Source organism: Egretta garzetta, unplaced genomic scaffold (genome assembly GCF_000687185.1).
Source record: "Egretta garzetta isolate BGI_Z169 unplaced genomic scaffold, ASM68718v1 scaffold241, whole genome shotgun sequence".
Taxonomy (NCBI): Eukaryota; Metazoa; Chordata; class Aves; order Pelecaniformes; family Ardeidae; genus Egretta; species Egretta garzetta.
Window position 1 is genome coordinate 1,198,935 of NW_009258675.1, and position 18,933 is coordinate 1,217,867.

General features: G+C 44.7%; 1 protein-coding gene across 1 annotated transcript in view; it reads right to left on the reverse strand.

Annotated features, from left to right (window-relative positions):
* Nucleotides 1-18,933, reverse strand: part of REEP1 (receptor accessory protein 1) — a 42,510-nt gene that overhangs the window by 12,864 nt on the left and 10,713 nt on the right. The window contains exons 6-8 of the mRNA XM_035888646.1: nucleotides 13,841-13,891; nucleotides 7,402-7,570; nucleotides 922-957 (exon numbers count right to left, since the gene is read on the reverse strand). Of these exons, the coding sequence (XP_035744539.1) occupies nucleotides 922-957; nucleotides 7,402-7,570; nucleotides 13,841-13,891 (256 nt within the window). The remainder of the gene's footprint in view (nucleotides 1-921; nucleotides 958-7,401; nucleotides 7,571-13,840; nucleotides 13,892-18,933) is intronic.

Here is an 18,933-nt window from a genome sequence, read left to right on the forward strand (position 1 = left end):
GGTGGCAGCACTGTGATCCTTCAGTCCCTCTGCTGCCATCCCCAGGTTGATTACAGCGTGCAAAATAAACAAAAAGCACATGAGATGAGACATAAAGGAGTTACAAAGGTCTTTGCTTCCACCAACATGAGTCTGGATTTCTTCTTTCTCCCTAGACAAGCTGTTTGGCAGCCCCATCCTCCAGCATACCCAAATTAAAGGCCTCCCCCCTCCCTTCATCTGCCACTAGGACAAAATGCACAAGTGATATGGCTCAGCTCTTAGCAACCAAGCTAACTGGTGCAGCGTTGAAAAGACCACCGTCAGCTAAAACATTCACTACACTCCTAAGTTTGTAAACACATGCAACACTGGGGACAGTGGGACATTTTTCAAAAATGGCTCTAGCACAGACTGAAGCAGGGAGAGTCTGTTCAACCCTATTTCATTGCACCAGGGTCTGCTGCTGGGCTTTGTCATTTACCCTGCTCATCCCAAACACAAGCGTCCACTCCAATAACAGAGAAACACATGGCAGTCCTTAGGGAACAGAGCAACAACAGGGCTGGGACTGAGGAAGGTTTGCTCTTGCTGTTTTCCCTGTGATTTTACGCTAGTGCTGGGGGATACGGGGCAGGAGTTACAGGAGTGCAGCAAGAACAGCGGTACATCCTCTAGAACAGAAAGGACTGAGATTTTTCTCCAGAGAAAGACTCCCCAGCCTTGGGTAACACAGGTCAGTAAGGTGAGAAGCACCGCAATGCTTGCCGTCAGCACACACAGAGCTCACAAACTCACCCACAGCCTGGCCTTCCCCTGGTTTGTTCCCCTGGTGTTAGGAAACCCAGTGAGTATGAGCAGCAGGAGCAAGCCAGGCTGGGGAATACAGCCATGCCCAAAAGGGATGCGTGGGTATCGGGGCGCAGGAAATCCAGCACTCACCTCTGAGGAGTCGGCATACTGAGCAACACGTGCACACTGAAAGAGGAGCTGAGCGTTAGGAACTCACCAGGCTAAGCTATCTCTCAGAAAACACTTGGTATCATCCTGAGGTGGACTTCACAGCCCCCATGTGCATTAAGAGACGGTCGCCTCTATTCACCAGTACAGAGAACAGACTCAGGAACGTGCCTCACCCCAGGCTATGTGCCTAAAGGGTGTTAAAGCTGGGATTACATACAGCTCCCTGGCTCTGTTCTCAGATCACTAAACAGAAATAACTCCTGACTAGAGGGGCCTGGGAGCATGGATAAGCAATGGGTGACACAGTGCAAAAGGCTGTATGATAATAAACACTTGAATGGGACTTGTATTGCTACATGCCTGGATTTTTTTTAGTAGATTTAGACTTCTACTAGCACTGGTGCAGCCATTCATGCAGCTTCTGCAGGAAAACTATCCACAGATCCCTGAGCTTGCTAATTCGGCAATGCACCAAGGAGTCCTGCAGCAATTATATTTTGGTGGAATTGTCGTAGGAATGAAAGCAACCAAGGGAATTGCATTGCACCCTGCAGAGCAAATGCAGGTGAGTCACAGCTGTTCATAAAAGTGTGACCTTTACAGCTTCATCTTGTGGATAGCTTATGTTCCAGGAAACAGCCTAGAAATCATTTCCAGTTTGAGCCTTCCAACTTAATCCTCACAGTGGCATCAATGACTCCAGATAAAAAAAGCTTTTGGAGAAAAAAAAAAGTTAGAGCTTTGTGTGATTTCTTTGGTCATGATTATCCTGCACTGTAGACACTGAAAGTTCTTCCATAGTCTCATAGTCATTTTAAACCAGCATAAACCAGTGCTGCTGCTGAAAGGAGCCGTCCCATTGCCCCTCACGCTCTGGCCTCCACCTTCCTTCTCCTATTGCTGATGTCTGCATTGCTGCTCTCTACTGGCTTCAGGATCTGACCTAGGTCAAGAGCAACCTGGAAGCAAGGAACAGCATTTAACTTGAAACAGCTCCCTGGCTGGGGTCAGCATATCTAAATAAGATTTAAACATGTCCAAAGTAAAGGACGGTGCAGGGCAGAAGCAAGCAGCTGGGTCATACCCTTTCAATGGTGTTGGCTCACACTGGCTGGATGCTGCCATGAAACTATGGCCTTTGTATAAAAGAGTTGACTCTCAACCAACCTTAAGTTATCTGCTGTGGGTTTAGCCTCTGGTTTTATGCAGGAGGTAGCTGATCACAGTTTTATGAAGGTTTATTCTCCAAGAGCTTATACAACATATACACATGGATTGTTCTCACACATCTTTCTGGAGTTTTTCTGGTTGGTAGGGACTGAACTATCCAGACATATCCTGAATGCTGATATTCGCCCACCTTTGTTCTGTCCTGCAAAGCCTTCAGTGCTTAAGTGCAAAACAGAAACAGCCTTGACTCTCTCCTGCGTAGAGGGGTGGAGAGCATCACAAAGCATATTGCACATTTCTGCTTTGCAATCATTCCAGCTGAGAATGATCTCTGCCCGGGGTAAGCTTCAGCAGAAAGGGCACTCGGTCTGGGCAATACAGAGGGTGGCTCCGGTGTACACGATCCTCTGGCCCAGGCAGCATCAGCTCTGGACACTGACTGTCCCGTGATGCAATGCAAACCTGCTGCTGCTGAAACATGTCCCACCGACTCAACCAAAAGCAAGGCTGGCCTCCAGTGCCCAGCCCACACTGGAGGTTGCCACTGACATCAGCAACGTGAGACATGTTTGCATCAGCTATGGGATTGAGCTATGTGACACAGTGGCCAACATCCCACTCCTCAAGTCATGTGTCACTCACCAGCCATCGCAAGGGAACCAGTGTTATCTGCACTGTCCAGGATACTTTTAAGGCAACAGTGTTAGGTTAAGAAGTGCAAAAGCCCCCCACTGTTAATAAAGATACATCTCTATGTGGATTGTTACTGGACATTTGCCAGAACAGGACTGCCTTGAAAAATATTTGGAAATGTTGTTCTGGAGCTTTCAGCTTTCCATAACGATGAGTGGCCACATGACATTTACAGTTCCCAAAAGAAAGGGGCAGTTCTGACTGTGGATGAAGCACAGGTTGGAACATGCACTGAAGCTAAAATATCACAGGCTATCATCAGGGTGCCAGGATACTAAATTGAGAAATGCTGAACTAAGAGCAAAGTGAAAGATCAGCTGAAGAGAAGAGGCAGTGGGCCTGCTACGTGGAAGAAGGGCAATCATCATGTTTCCTCGGGGTTTGTCAAAGGGAGGTGTGCGCATGGCGATGGAAGGAAGGAGCAGTGGCGATGCCTCGTGTAATGTGCTGGGGGGGGGTAGGGACATCAGCAGCCACGCACAAATCATGGCAAAAGCAGCCTTTGCCCCTTCATGTCACCTGCGTGTGGCTTTTGACCAGGTGTGAGAAGGAGGAGAAGGGTCTTTCTGTGGGATGGGTGTGAATACACCTGGAGCACGTGAAGCCCGCTGCGCGCTGAGCAGTCCCGTCCTGCTCATGCGGATGGCCTTCCGCAGGCACTGCTTAATGTATAGCAGGCAGCACTTAAAGGCAGCAAAGACAGCAAAAGGTAGAGGGGAAAAAAAAAAAAAAGAGCAGCAAAACATAGAGGAAAAGAAGGAGTAATTCTCCTTGTCTCAAAGGCAGCTCTTGCATATTTTATTCTTGGCCTCATAAGACACTCTTCAGCAAGCAAAAATAAACCTTTGTGTGTCTGCATGTTGTCATTACTAACTAAATGCCAAGCTCTTCACATGGTGCTTTGTGTCAAGAGGGGATTCAGGGAGTCACAAATCCATCTAACCAGCACCAGCCACATTATAAAAACAACAACAATGGAAATCATAGAATCATTATAGAATCATTTGTTTGGAAAAGACCTTTAAGATCACTGAGTCCAACCGTTAACCTAACCCTGCCATCCACCACTAAACCCCATCCCTAAGCACCTCGTCTGCCCGGCTTTTAAATACCCCCAGGGATGGGGACTCGACCACTTCCCTGGGCAGCCCCTTCCAGTGCTTGACAACCCTTTCAGTGAAGAAATTTTTCCTAATATCCAACCTAAGCCTCCCCTGGCACAACTTGGGGCCATTTCCTCTCATCCTATTGCTTGTCATTTGGGAGAAGAGACCAATCCCCACCTCACTACCCTCTCCTGTCAGGCAGTTGTGGGGAACTATAAGGGCTCCCCTCAGCCTCCTCTTCTCCAGACTGAACACCCCCAGCTCCCCCAGCCGCTCCCCAGCAGCCTTCGGCTCCAGACCCCTCACCAGATTTGTTGCCCGTCTCTGGACATGCTCCATCCCCTCAGTGCCCTTCTGGGAGTGAGGGGCCCAAAACAACGAACACAGCATTCACCAGTGCCCAGGACAGGGGAAGAGACATTTCTGTTGTCCAGAAACTTCTCAGAGGTAAGACAGAGCAAGACAGAGCACCGTTACCACAAAGAGAAACCTTCTTGCAAAACTAGGATCAATCCACAGACAGGACTTTTCCACAGGCATTTTACACATTATAATTAATCACTGAAGTAAGGTGTACAGGAAAGCCACATAAGAAATCTTCTAAAGTATTGACGTTAAAATACACAAGCATCTTCTACCACATACGGCTTTCAGGACCTGGGCATGGGAAGTACAATTCGTTCCGCTTTACAGACACACTGAGGAACAAAGGTACGCTCCAGGTCATATCAGTATTTTGCAATAACATAGGGTGTGAATTCATGTGTCCTAACTCACAGTCTGGCCTCCTAACCACCACACTGCTTCTTCTGCAGACACAGGACCCGTTCCTTCAAGCATTCCCTAAAAGTCTCCATAAAGGAGGATTTCTACTCAGACCAAAGGTACAATGTTTGCAGCCCCAGCCAGGCTCTCTATTAATGTTCTTAAAGTTGTTTTGTGTATCCCAGCTACTGCTACTGCTGTCAGGCTTTCTCAAGAAAGGTGAGGTCTTCGGCTGAGTCATCCTCATGTCAAACAGACAGTCTGGGGTATTTTTGCTGACTCCCTCTGATGTCAGACTAAGTCCCATTATCTCTAAAACAAGAATACAAAGAGAAGTCTAATGTTTCTGTGAGACAGTGGGGACTGCTCACATGGACATTTGCGTTATCTAAGGGCTTTGGGATAGGAAAAAGAGCTGTGTGTCAGCTGTTCTGTAGACATTGCTCATGCACATACTCATATATGTATGTATCACATGTATATATAGCATACTAACAGGCAGTAGCAAATTCTATCTGCCCCTTGTGCAACAGTCCAACCAAACAAATGTGGAAGGTGGAGCGATGGGACCATGTCTGGGCTTGGTGTGCCTGGAACAGTGTCATCTCACCCTGAATATGGCCCTCAGGATATGATACAGTCCAGCTGATCAATCACAGTCTTCCATACACATACACATGCACACATATGGTAGTTACAACTGAACAATTCGCCCCTCTAGATGTTCTCACTACATAAAAGATTGTGCCCGCACAAAACAGCGCAAGGACTGGAGAGACCAGGACCACTTCTTTCACTTAACTTGATAGAGAGTGAGAGGAAAACTGTGGCCACAGGCTTCCACACAGCATGATGCCACTGCCTGTGAGTGAAATCCCCCTCTGGAGGTGCCTCTGTATTGTCTGTGGGTGGAACAGGGACCTGCAAGCAGGTTTCTAGGTTAGGAACCTGAATTAAATCACTAAGTGTGATGGGACAGATAAATGTCTTGGAAGATTTTGCAAATTTGTGTTGTTTTCATTAAAAGAATTAAACATAAAATCTCAAATTACACGGATCAAAAATTTGTGATAAACACTAGGCTCAGTCTGAAAAGTTTATGAACTATTCAATTTTCCAGAGATTCATTTTGAGATATCCTTGTACAGTACTGATACGAAACCAGATCAAAATCAAAAATTTATGTGTTAAGACAGGGGTTTGTGGCCAGGTGAGCTGAGTTCGCTGCCTTAAGAACAAAACTACAAAGGCTGCTCTACACAATGTGGAATTAAGATAACCAAATTCTGCTTCATTTGTGGCAGTTGTTATTTTGGTCTAAATGATACGTGATTTCTTTTGGGTGGGGGGAGTTTTATATTCTCTGTGTGAACACTTTGCTTTCAGATGGATTACTTCAAGAGAAGTGTATACAAGGTCTTACATAAACCTCAGAATAAAACGACTGTGCACCAACATTAGCTATTTCAGTTTACCTGTAGAGAGAATTTATTCAACAGATGATGTTAAAAAAGTAAACAGAGAAGCCTGTGACCTATAATTTTCAGAATTTGTAAAGGGATTGAAGGATACTCTTTAGGATGGACAAGACAAGGCATTTCTAATACATTCCAAAACTAAAGCAAACTAGAAGGGGTAGCAATCTACACAGGCTTGAAACACAGTGAGTGTCTGCACAGACTTCAACACGCACACACAAGCTGAAACTGCTAAATTTCAAACCTGCCAGCATATGTTTACAAGCTACCAAGTGCAACGCGCCTGCAACTTTCTGTTGCTTCTTGTCACAGCAGTCGAGTTCCATGACCTTTGGTGGTGTCTGGGAATCCCAGAAGCCATCTGGAACCCCCTGCTTGGGATAGCCCTCCATGTCTCAATTTTTGAGATCTAAGCTGCACAGCTATCTCCAATTAAATACTTTGGATCTGGGCTCACAAAGATTTCTTTAACCAAGCCTGAAATAAATTTTTGTAACTAAATCCTTATCTTATTCTCACCATGATATTTCTTCCCTTTGTTCTTTCAGAATTTGAAAACAAACCATTGCCCTTCAGAGACACTTGTTTTCCTTAACAGTGCTTATGCAGACATACTTTGTATGATAAACAGCTGTTAGATCTTGGTCTCTGCTTCCAGGAGTGCTTTATATGGGTTTTATTTCTCAGTAGGCTTTATCAGTGATAGTTCTGGAACTACAACTGTCAAGTGTTGCAACAGCTACTGTACAGTTTAGAAGTAGCACAAGTGGTCCTAATTCAAACCAGGTACCCATTAGAACTCGCATTTATGTTTAGATGACATAAGAGAGAGAAGCTGTATCACCATATGGGGGCTTTGATGATAATAATGACCCTTGCCTGCTACTGTGCATTCTTATCCCCCTTCTTGCACTTCCATTAGCCCCTCTCGCTGGAAACCCACCACAGCTTGCAGCCAGCCCAGAGCCTAACTTTTCAGCTCAAGTTGCAAGGACTGGCTGCAAGTTGCCAGTTCCCTTGCATGCTCAGGTCCAGTCCTTGCTACCAGCCAGGAATAGTAACCATCAAATGATGATACTGTTTTCTCTGTTAAGTGCCAAGAGACTCAACAGCGTGTCTGTGTCCTCTGAATTCTGGTATGTGCTGCCTGCAATGTCTGTTTCTATATATTCCCGCCAACACCATGACTTCACTCAGCTGGGTGATATTCCAGACAACACAACACTGAAAATAACACTGGCACTTACCTGAGCTGCCAGTGCCTTCCGATGCACTTCTGGATGTTTTTGGCTGGCTCTGTTTGCTACTTGTTCGTACAGTGACCGAAGGAGGAACAGTGCTGCTGCTGTCTCCACGAATTGTCGAGAGATCCTGCATGCTAAAGCTCCTTAGTCTCTCAGACAGGGCCCCCTGTCCCTAGTTAAACAAGCAAGCAAATAACACACATAAAAGTTAGATTCCACAGTGCATTTTAAGCCTTTCTCCTCTCAAGCTCATTGAAATCCATCAGGGCAATAGAAAGAGAAAAAATTGCTTGGTCCAGTAACCTAGAGAGGACAAAAATGAGTCATTAAAAGCATCATTTCCCTCTCTTTTGGAGTGGTTCTATGCACAAAGTCATTCAAACTTTTGATGGTGAGCATCTCTGATTATTCAGTGCAGTCATTTGAGCTCAGAGAACCCTTGGCCACACCTAAAGGAGCAGGATGTTGCATCCTTCTAGTAGGTACTTTTCTTCACTAGGAACCGAGTCAAATAGGTGCTTGGCTTCAGAAACGCTATTAAATAGTCTGCATCAAAGTAACTCCCTTTTAAAGTTAATCAACTACAATGATATTGAACTACCCATTCTCAGTAATACACAGAATTTCCAGAGCACAGAAAATTTGAAATTTTGAAGTAATACAAAGTTAAATGCAAAGAAATATTCCAGTGCTTTTTTTTCATGCAGCTTAAGGAAGAAATAAACTAACAAAACATTCTTCTTTCTTTTTAGACTAGGTCTCAATCAGGCAACGAACATATTCCATGGTGAAAGGCATGTAGCTCTTCTTTATAAAGGACGGGCTGGTTAAAAGACACCTTTCATTAGAACTACATCCCATCAATAAGCTGACTATAAGTATACCTCTTTCTGAATTCTGTAACTCTCATACTGCACCACTACCATAAAGTAAGAATGACAGAAAATACAATCAATACAAAACCTATTTGTTCTTCTCTGTTGGCTACGTTAAGTGACATTCAGAATATAAATAGCAGAACTGATTAAAAGTACACTTGGGTTTTACCAATTTGTTGAGGGTGGGAGGGTCTGAAAGCTACTTCATAGCATATAGTCTTGAAAAAAAATACTGAAATAAATACATAAAGCCTGATTCTAAAATTATTTCTGCTAGTGTAAATTAGGAAAAAGTCAATGGGTGCTTTGACTGAGGTGAAACCAGAAAGATGGCAAACAACAGTAAATATTGCCCTGTTTAACAAAACAGATGAGGCACGTCGTAGCACTTCACACACCACCTTCACTTAGGCTTGTATTTGTCAAAGCAGTACACAGGTGGAAGCATAGCCTGAACACTGCCAGAGGGGCTCTAGGTTGGGGCTGGACCAGGATACATCACTGCTCCCTTCTGGGCTGCAGATTTGAGTACCCTGCCCACAAAACCAGGGTACTGGTGAGGGGCCAGCGGAGATTATGCTCTGGTGCTAGCCTGGCATGGAGAAGGGACTCATCCTGACCACCTATGATCAAAGGCAAGACTGGACACATTCCTTGCTAAAGCAGTCAGGCAACACTGTGTCCCCTAGTGGCACTGATACATTGGGAAGGCAATGCATTAATTTACCTACAGGTACCAATTTACCAACATCATTTCAGAAATTTCACATGCAGAGTAATGGAAAATCAGTGCCTCTACCCCATATAAATTCCTTAGTACCTTACTTTTAGGGGCTGTAAGTATACAAGGCATCAGGTGCTTTTAACTACAGTCACTGTGACAGCTTGCACTTTCCACATTCAAGAAAACTGCTAGATCAGTAATCTTCCAACTTTCCAGCCTGAATTTTTTCATATAAGAAAAAATCCTTCAAGGGTTCAAACTTCTTTCTCAACTCCATAGCATATCAACTTAACTAAGCCAGGATATACATCCTGGACTACAGCCCTTTTCTGCATCGGCAAGAAACAAGCAGCACAAGGTGATAACTTCTTCAATGCTGTCCCAAAGCATCATCAGTAGAAATACACATCATCTAAGAAAAATTAAATTGAACTGTCCTTTACAGGGCAGAGTCACCTGGTGGAGCTAGCCAGGAAGCTGCACTGGGAATTTTCTCTTATTTTACTGAATCTTTGGTTTCTTAAGATCTCTCTATGTGTTTGGCAGCATTTTGCATTTAGCTTTTCTGCAGGCTATTACAGAGAAGTTTCCACACAACCACCATGCTCTTCCTGCACACTTACTTTGCTCTTTCTCATTAGCCTGTTCTGCTTTTTAATGTATTTTAAATGGATGGGGCTTTTTTTTTTCTGGTATACCGATACATTTTATTTTGCTTATTTTATATGGTTGGCAGTGGAGTCCATATTGCTTATGTTTTGCTAAAATCTCACTTCTCCCATCTGTCTCCAACCTGCCACAAGAGTTGATGCCTGAATTTTGGCTACTTTCCTGCCAGTGGCTGAGCCACTCCTGGGACATGTTCTCACTCACAACAGGCATCTCCAGTTTTTCTTCTTAGGCCAGACTAAGGTACATCTACTCTTCAGTCCACAAATGCAACTGTCAGCGGGCTGGTATACTGAAATCTCCTTGCACAACTGGTTAGCTGGGTGTGATCTCATCTGCCCAGAACTCAGTGCACTGCAGTTCTGGGTGGGTTTTGTTGCTTGCACTGAATTCCTGCACTGCCACCCTATTCTCAATAACTGGTTTAAAGCTAACACAAGACAGCGTACCCTGCAGTTTGACTACAGCAGACAGATCCCTAGTGAGAGCAAGCTGAGAGCAATCAGATCACTAAATAATATTTTGCTGTTGTAGAATGACTGGACCAGCAAAGCCGGAGAGTTAGCAATTGATGAGCTGCTGTAACCTGAGTGCTGTATTCCTCCTGCACCACCAGCTCAAGTGTCAGCAGTGCTCCAGCTTTTAACCTCCTCCCAGCCCTGCTGCTCAGCCAGCTAACCCAAATACCATTTCATTCCAGCGAGCAATTTATGTCTGTGGACATGAGTCAGATTAAGAGATGAGATTCGTGTGTCTGACCAACCTGGCAGGGAAGATGACACTAACACACCCTTTTGCACTGAAAATGAAGATGATATGTTAACATTCTTGCATTGCAACTTGTGATGTAGTGGCATATAATGATCAAAGGCCCCAGAGACAGCTTTGAAACAACAAGGGCCTGACAGGTGCCTGTCATCTGTGAGTCCGTTACATTAGCATATAATATGTACAACCACAGCCTTAAATACACAGTCAAGGCAGTTGTGCTAAAAAACTTTGACTTTCTCCAGGAAAAAAAAAAATTAAAATTGTCTTTTCTTGATTTTTGCTTTAATTTAACCGAGTTTAAAACAGCAAAGATAAACGTTGCTCATCACACAGATAATAGCAAAATATTACTGTTCCTACCATTCCATGAAACAGTTTGTGCAAGTCTCAGAAATGGCAGGGATAGCAAAGGCTCAGGCTGAGTGAGGACAGTGAACACGTGTAAAAGCCTCCTGACTTCCCTTCCATTTATTTTCTTTCAAATTTTTGCACCTTCGCTCTTTATAGGGATAGATATGATTTAATTGCTCTTAGGGCACAACATAGCACTCACAGTTCTTTCCCAGTTGCCACATTTCTACCTGACCCCAAGCTGAAACATGTTAAAATTATGATTACAACAAAATCAGAATGCTTTCAGAGTAAAATGGAAAATGTTGTTGTTACCAACCTTAATTTCCCTGTCAGATAAGCAGCTGCTGTATATGAAATCACAAATGTTTGAAAAGCCGGCACTGTGAGAGTTTGCACTGCTGTAGTTATGTTTTAGCAATAAAGACTTTATCCAGCTGTAACACTTATTATTCCACAACAAGACTTATCATTTATTAACAAAAGAAAAACCAAGTTAATAGGTTTATTTCACAGCAGAATAGATTTAGCACAGCACACATCTTTGGTTAAAACAGTCACATGGAAGATGAAGAGCAGCTGTTTTGGGGATTTTTGTTTACCGTCTTGGCCATGATCATACAGATGCTCTTCCAACTGCTACAGACATGGGAGATGTCCTAGAAATTTCAGCACACTGTGTGTCTGCACAGAGAGAAGATCCAGGTCCTGAAGCTATGTCTATGCTGCAGGCCAGAGGCAGGTTTGCAGCACGTCCATACAGATCTGGGCTAGTTTTGTCCTACAGAGTGTGACAACAGTAATATCATGGCAGTTGCTGTGATAACATTTTACTGTGTGAACTGCAAAACAGGATGGTGGTATTATACAACCTTTTGAAAATGGGGACTGGGAGGGCTGTGGGACTACAGATGACATCGCCTCTCTCTCCCCTCATTGAACACCAACTGCCCTGTCAGGATGAATGTGCTGGCAGTGTGGGACCTGTATTTTGGGGACTTTATCCCCTGGAAGAGGACACAAGCATGAAGTGGTGCTGGAAGACTGAGCCTTACTCTCCCTGGGCACAAGACTACCTGCCTACACTCAACTTCTACCTCATCCAGCTTCTCCTAGGACACAGACTTTCCCTGTAAGTATGGCATTTCTGATCCAGTAGACTGATTTTGCCAGAATTCAGCACAAGCTGAAAGCAGACCTCTTCAGCCTTCCTTCATCTCTTCTTCTCCCAGGACCCACCAACCTTGCCAGGTTCATACATGGGAGAGTTCTCTCTTTACAGGGGCAGAAGAGGGCCGGGCTGGGGCAGGGCTCGGTGTTACTGAATAGGACAAAAGAAAAATACTACAAAGGACACAGTAATGTCACCCCCCAGTAATTGCTATTGCTTCGTATCAACCTTATTTAGATTCATGACACTTCCAACAGCACTAGGGCATCACCCATCGAGACGTGGACATTTAAGCTGCAGAACCACATCTGTGATTCTAAAGGAAGTTAAAGCTCCCATCCATATAGCACAGTAATTAATCTAAAACTAATTTAGGTACATCTCTACCTGTTTTGCTCAAAATTGCAACTGTAGCCTCAGCATACCTTACTTCTCCACATCTAGCACATTCTCTCATTATTTTTGCTTTAAAGAGTGGGACAAAACAGTATCAAAATACTAAGCTTTCTTCAAACTCCCCTAACTTGCATGCTACTCCCTCTGAATGTTGCAGACATCATCACCTCCAGAAATGAACATTAACCTCTGTAGGCTCAGAGCACAAACACTGATGCAACCCATATTTGCTTGGAAGGATAAGAAATCTTGATCCTTTCTAAGATCTGAAGTCATTATTGTGTCAGGCACTCTAAAAGACACTCCATCAGAAATAGCTGGAATTGTATTCATTATTTTGCCTCTCTGTAATTAATCTCTGCATTCACATTTGAAGTAAAACTTTTTAGAGGGAGATGGATTTAGGAGTCTGGAAAACTGGGTTTACATCCAGTTACATATTCATTAAAAATACTCCACATATGCGGGTAACTTTACATAGGCTCTAGGTAAATAAAATTAGGCACATAATTTAAAAATCTGCAATTTATATAACAAAGTCCCATTAAATATTATCTAAATCTAAACAAATAACAGTGGCCTAAATTTCATCATACCTTCAGTCTGACAATCTGAAAGAATTGTGTAGACATTATTTAGGCTTCAAAACACCTCTAATACCTATAAACTCCATTTTGCAGCTGTGGAAACTATAACACAGCGTGGTGAAGCAACACAAACCAGGAACCAAAAAATGTCAAGTCATAAGGGAGAAGCTTTTAATACAGTCAGTGTTAATGCAGGATGGCACCTTCAGGCCCTTTGCATCTTAGGATCAGTAGTTAATGGACAGGCAAGGGAACACTAAGCCACACTCACCACATTTCCAGCACAATGCTAAACCTGTTAATGTTCTCTTCTCTTTTGGCTGTAACTTTGGTTGCAGTTCTCTTCCATGCCAGCAGACACGTCTGCATGCACGTTACAGCCTCTGTTCTGCAGATATTCACTACAAGGTATAGTGCATGTTCCTAGAAAGTCAGTTATCACTACGGTGTCAGCAGGACTTCCCCAACCACACCTATCAGAAAATGCTCACAGAGATGAGCCAAGTCCAGGCCTTACTAGCTCCACTGCAACCCCAACCATCCTAATGGGATCACAGCAGTGAGAGAGATTCCCTTTATCCATTAGCGAGAAAACAACAGCAAACACAGCAGCTTGGCCAATGCAGTAGCAACAACCTGAGTTAGATGGGTTTTCCACATACAAAGCTCCCTGCCTGGCTGCTGGATTCTCTCTGATTGCCAGCAGAGGACTTGGAAGGCATTTTGCTGAGGAGATCAAAGACAGGCTTTTAAAGCTCAGCACGTAGGATCTACCAACTGGAAGTGTAGCAGACAGCATCTGGCCTCAGACCAATCTCAGCTGAAAACAGTTCAAACTAGTCTAATGGGGAGGCAGACATTAGTTAGGCATTAGTATAAGCACTCAGCAGATTACCTGCCCTTTTTTCTGGTCCAAATAAAAGTGTAAATGAAGTAGCTGAGAGACCTAGCAAGGGAAAAAAAGAGAGCCATTGTGGCAACAGACAAAAAAGCTTTGAGAATATTATGTCTGTTTGAAGCATAAGTAATCGAGGCGAGATATGAGCATGACACGAGGCACCATGTGCAGGGACTCACATACACATAAAAAGCAGGGACACCCACCTGTGGACTACACCTTTGAACGTAGGTTCTCCCTTCCTCAGCTTTCCCAGAGAGATGGAGAAACCACTCCATAACCCCAGCTGACAAGGTGTTACCTAGCAAGTGTGTTTAAAGAGTAAAGCAGATTATAAACACAACGGACTGCCACTCCACTCGTTGCACTTGATTGATGCTTCCCACTGGAGAAACCCTCAGTGTCTGGCCACCTCTGTAATCCAGACTTAAGATCATTATGAACAGAGTGCATTTATGACCAATTTAGGCACAGGATTAGGTGAGGGACACGTGGCAGTCATTTTAGTCCTTGTGACTGACAGGGCTTCTGAGAAGTAGGGTAACACTGGGGAATTACTCACACCAATGAGTGGGAGTTTGTACGCAGAAGCGCTATCATGTCTGGCTGCAGGCAGGCCCTGCTAAGAGCAAAACCATCGGCTTTATTCTCTGAGGACAGCCCTGAGTGAAGGAGGAAATTGCTTCTGCTACCAAATGAACACAAATATCCTACAAGCAATATCCTCGTGGCCAGAGCCTGCGTGCCGTGCCTAGCCTGGAATAGGTTTGGAGGTGTCAGATGGTACTAAAGACTCAAAGGGAAACCGGTTGACATTAATGTTGATGGTGGAAACTTAATTTCATCTACCCTTTTTGTTTGTGCAGTTCATTTAGTCTCCTGGGAACTGTTTGTTATTGTCTCTCCCAATCTGGTCTCTCTGTATAAATTTATTGTTTGGTTCTGCTGTCCTGTGCATTCACTGGCTATTGTCTGCTTCTTGCCAACAAGAGAGATGAACTGGAAACAGCTTACCTGGATTGTAGCTCAAAGAGCATTGGATTTTTATTGATTTGGGAAAAAAAGATTCTCAAAGACTTAAGAATGAAAGATACATCACACCATGACAGGAACAGTAAATGAAATAGATATATGTATATATACATATATGTTTCAAGAAAGCTGTTTGTTGTTCCTCTTTATTGGTGTAACATAGCTTGGCCACGAGGTCTTTGATTTTGGATCCCAAATAGAAAGCCTTTAAAGGAAGCCACTTTCAAAAGCAGCACGCTCAGCCCTTCTGAGATAACACTAATGAGTCCCCAAAGGTTTCTCAAACCTCATATTCTAAACCACTCCTGACACCCACAACTCTTGGCCATGTCACAGACCAGGGCACACAGGGTGGCCATTACAGATACGCTAAGCAGATTGGAAAGAACTGTTTGCTGATACATTTGGTAAGCAAAGAAACAACCTCCCTCTAAGCAGTGGGATCTCATCTTTATCCAGCCTCTTAAAGGGAAGGATGCTCCCCACTCCTTGCCTCCCTCTTGCCCAATTCAAGTAAACGTGCAGTTCTCCACTGTCTTGCCACAAAAGGCAGCACCTCTCTCCCACACAAGTTTTTGCTCCAAACTCCCACAATAAATAGGTCTCAATTCTTATGGAAAATTAGGGATCTAAATATTGATCTAAAATATGAATCTGGCTATACCAGCCAGATACTAGAAATGAATTAAAAGGTGCTGTTTGACTAGAGAGGATAAAATCTAAGTGATCACCAGCATTTTGCATCGGGAAACTTCACAATAAATTTCTTGGGCTAAGGGACCCTAAACTAGCAGAGCTGCGACTCCCCAGGGGGTGGTGAGCCCAAGGGTGGAAATGGAAGTGAGGTTGCTGGATCAGACAGGTGGTTGCAAGCTGAAGCATTTTGGGAACTGCTGACACTGCACTCCTGAGCATTTTGGAGGTAGATGAGCATAATGAAACCCTCCCGCCTTCGTCTGCATGCCTGGTCCTTTTAACCGATAGACCAGAGTGATTTCTAGCTCTGGCAGGACCGCAAGCCGTATTTCCCCACGCATGAAAGGCTCCTGGACTGTTTCTCAGACTTATTAGGCACAAACAGGCTTTTCATCGACACCAGTCATGCGTGCCTGCTCCCTCCACCTCATTTATCATCTTCTGCCAAGGCACTGTGCCCACTGCCAGCAGCATGCTGTGCCCCACTCCCTTTCCTAAAGGCAAGCTGTATCTAGGGGCACACACCAGATGCTGTGCAGTCTCTGCCCTACACACAGGAGGGCAGAAGAAGGGCGGAGGAAGGTACATTATCAGAAACCTCTGGGTTACAATGATCTGTTTGGCTGTGGGATGTTTTCTGCAGGTCTCCTTTGAAGAGCAGAGTTGAGGCTGCAGCTTGGGGATGGTTAAGTGGTTGGGAGCAGGATTTGTTTGCCTCCAAGCCATCGGTACCTCTCCTCACTGCAGCCATGCACGTGTCCCAGCGCTGACTGGTGCCAATGAAAAGCCCTCTTATGCCCAGGCCTCCATCTGATCGCTCTGCTGCCTGGCCAAGGCCTTGCGCCTGCCCCACTACTGGGGCTGTAACAGCCTTGCTGCTGCTCCCCTTCTGCTGTGGCCCAAAAGCAGGTTCCTCTTCTGCTTCTTCTCTCCTCCCCCAAGGTATGCTGTAAAGAAGGTGGTGGCGAGGGCCCTTGAGGAGCGGGAATGGCTGAACTAGTTGGAACTAACTGAAAACATGCAAAGAGCAGCAGCATTAACTGCCTGGTCATCTAATCCTGGCATTTAGGACTGACCCACTTGAAGTCACAGCGTGTGACAGAATGACCAAGCAATGAGGACAGGATTACAGAGCCCCAAATGAGATTATGCTTCTTGGTGGGGGCACAAGCTGCTGGGGGCAGGGAAAAGATCTGTGTTGAGCACCTAGCAGGGGTAATACGACCAGATATCCTGTGCTCTGTCTGCTTAGAGAGCATCAAAAATAGACTCTCTGGAGAGAGAGAAAACACTCAAGCGAGCCAGCTGGGCAGACTCGGAGTCCTTGGGACACTGACAGCTCCTCAGCCCGTAAAATGAATTGGCACAGGTTTGTGCCAGTGTTAGCCCAACTGTGGCTTCAAAACAAAATAGAGCAAGGGAAGGGAGCCGCAGGAAGGGGAAAGGGAGACAAGCCTGCAGTTGGCTAACTAAAACTGTAGGCTATTTAAGATAGAAAGTGGAAAGGGCCAGGGGATCAGAGATAAGGAAGGCGTGGCTGTGTACAGCTTGCGGCATTTTAGCCTGTGGTAAATATATAAGTAGCAGCAGCCTGTCACACACAAATGGCAACCAGAGAGTCAGCCACATTGTGCTGCACTGTTAGATAAAAAGAATGAAGAGATGGGCCTTGCCTAAATATCTTATCACGAAAGACAAAAGATCATGATGGATCCTGTGGGAGCACAGGAAGATCAGTTACCACAGCTCAGAGAGAAAGGTAAGGACAGGGCTAGGCACAGTGGGAGATATGTCTCCAAGTACAGAAGCCTTTAGATTTAAGCTATATACTGAAAACAGGTCTGTACAGACTACACTTTCAACCCAGCAGCTCACTGTATTTGCCACAAGAAGCTGCTGATTTGCAAAGTCTGCAGGTCCATTTCTTAATACTAAAGCATCTTTTCCTCACCCATTAATCCAAGAAAAGCAGGAAATAAGACAGATCCTCACACTCACTTGTTGGTAAAAGCCACAGTTTTCCATGGGAGCTGCAGGAGCTCTGCACTTCTGAATATATCGTCATCTCTATAGGATCCAATTTTAACAATATCTGTTAAAGGCTGAAACCAAATGAACCTGTCCAGGGCTCACTTTCCCATCTATACTCAGAGGCTAGCTGGATACCCTTAAACCTTGGCATTGGGAAAGCCAGGATAAGCCTTAGAAATAGTATTCTTTTTCCTCCCTCCCTGGAAACTTCCCCTTAAGGGCAGCACCACACTGTTGCCTGGCACCTTTCAGCTCAAAGTGTTTTCCAGATAACTGGTCATTTAAACTTCTCTCAAGCAGGATAATCTAGTTCTGGTAAACCTTCTCAAGTGAGCAAGTAAGGGTGTTGCCATTCATTTAACAGCAGCTGAAAACCAGAGCACCAGAATCTGCTACCACCTGTACCTGCTCGTATCACTCCTCTCTTGGAAACAGCTCCCTTCACAGCAGCAGGCACAGCTAAATGGAGACATGTCCACACTCGACCCATCACACTTCTCATCCTGAATACCCAAGGAACCCCAGCTTGGCACCTCTGTACTCCAACACATCAGGCTGTAAATCACAGACATTCAACTCTCCCTGCCTGAAAGACAGCAAATTCAGTCTAAGAAGGGCAACGAACAGAAGCTTTAATCATTCCTGACTATTCCACCATGAATAGCGTAAATGTATTACAGGTGTGGTCCTGTGAGCAGCAGCAGAGATAATCTGTCTGCTTCCCATGACCAGGAAGGAAAGATCTCATTTTCTTTTCCTCCAGCCATACTCCTCACAATGCAGTTCTGTCCTTGTGCTGGCTCAGGCACTTGAGACACATTTCTGGACTCAAATAACAGTATTCATTTTCTTTCTCTTTCTAGATTAGCTTTCTGATAGATTAGAGATAAACTGAGGAGGTCCAAAGAGCTGGTGCACGGGAACTCACTGGGAGGAGGAACGTTACCACATTTTGGAAGGGGAGAGCTGTCAGATCAGCTCGCCCTGTCTCTTGGATCTGCACCCTGAGGCATACAGAAGCAAGCAACTTGCTGGAGGCCACATGCTGAAGTGGTGAAGGAAGCCAGGAGTCCTATTTTTCCTCACATACTCAGAGTAATTTAAATGTCAAGGCTGAAGCAAAGACATGAACAGTCCTTGCTTTGTTACAAAAATCAGTCAGTCAGGCTGAGAGAGTTGGGCTTGTTCAGCCTGAAGAAGAGAAGGCTGTGGGTAGACCTGATTGCAGCCTTTCAGTTCTTAAAGGGGGCCTATAGGAAAGACAGGGACAATCTTTTTAGTAGGGCCAGCTGTGACAGGACAAGGGGTAATGGTTTTAAACTAAACCAGGG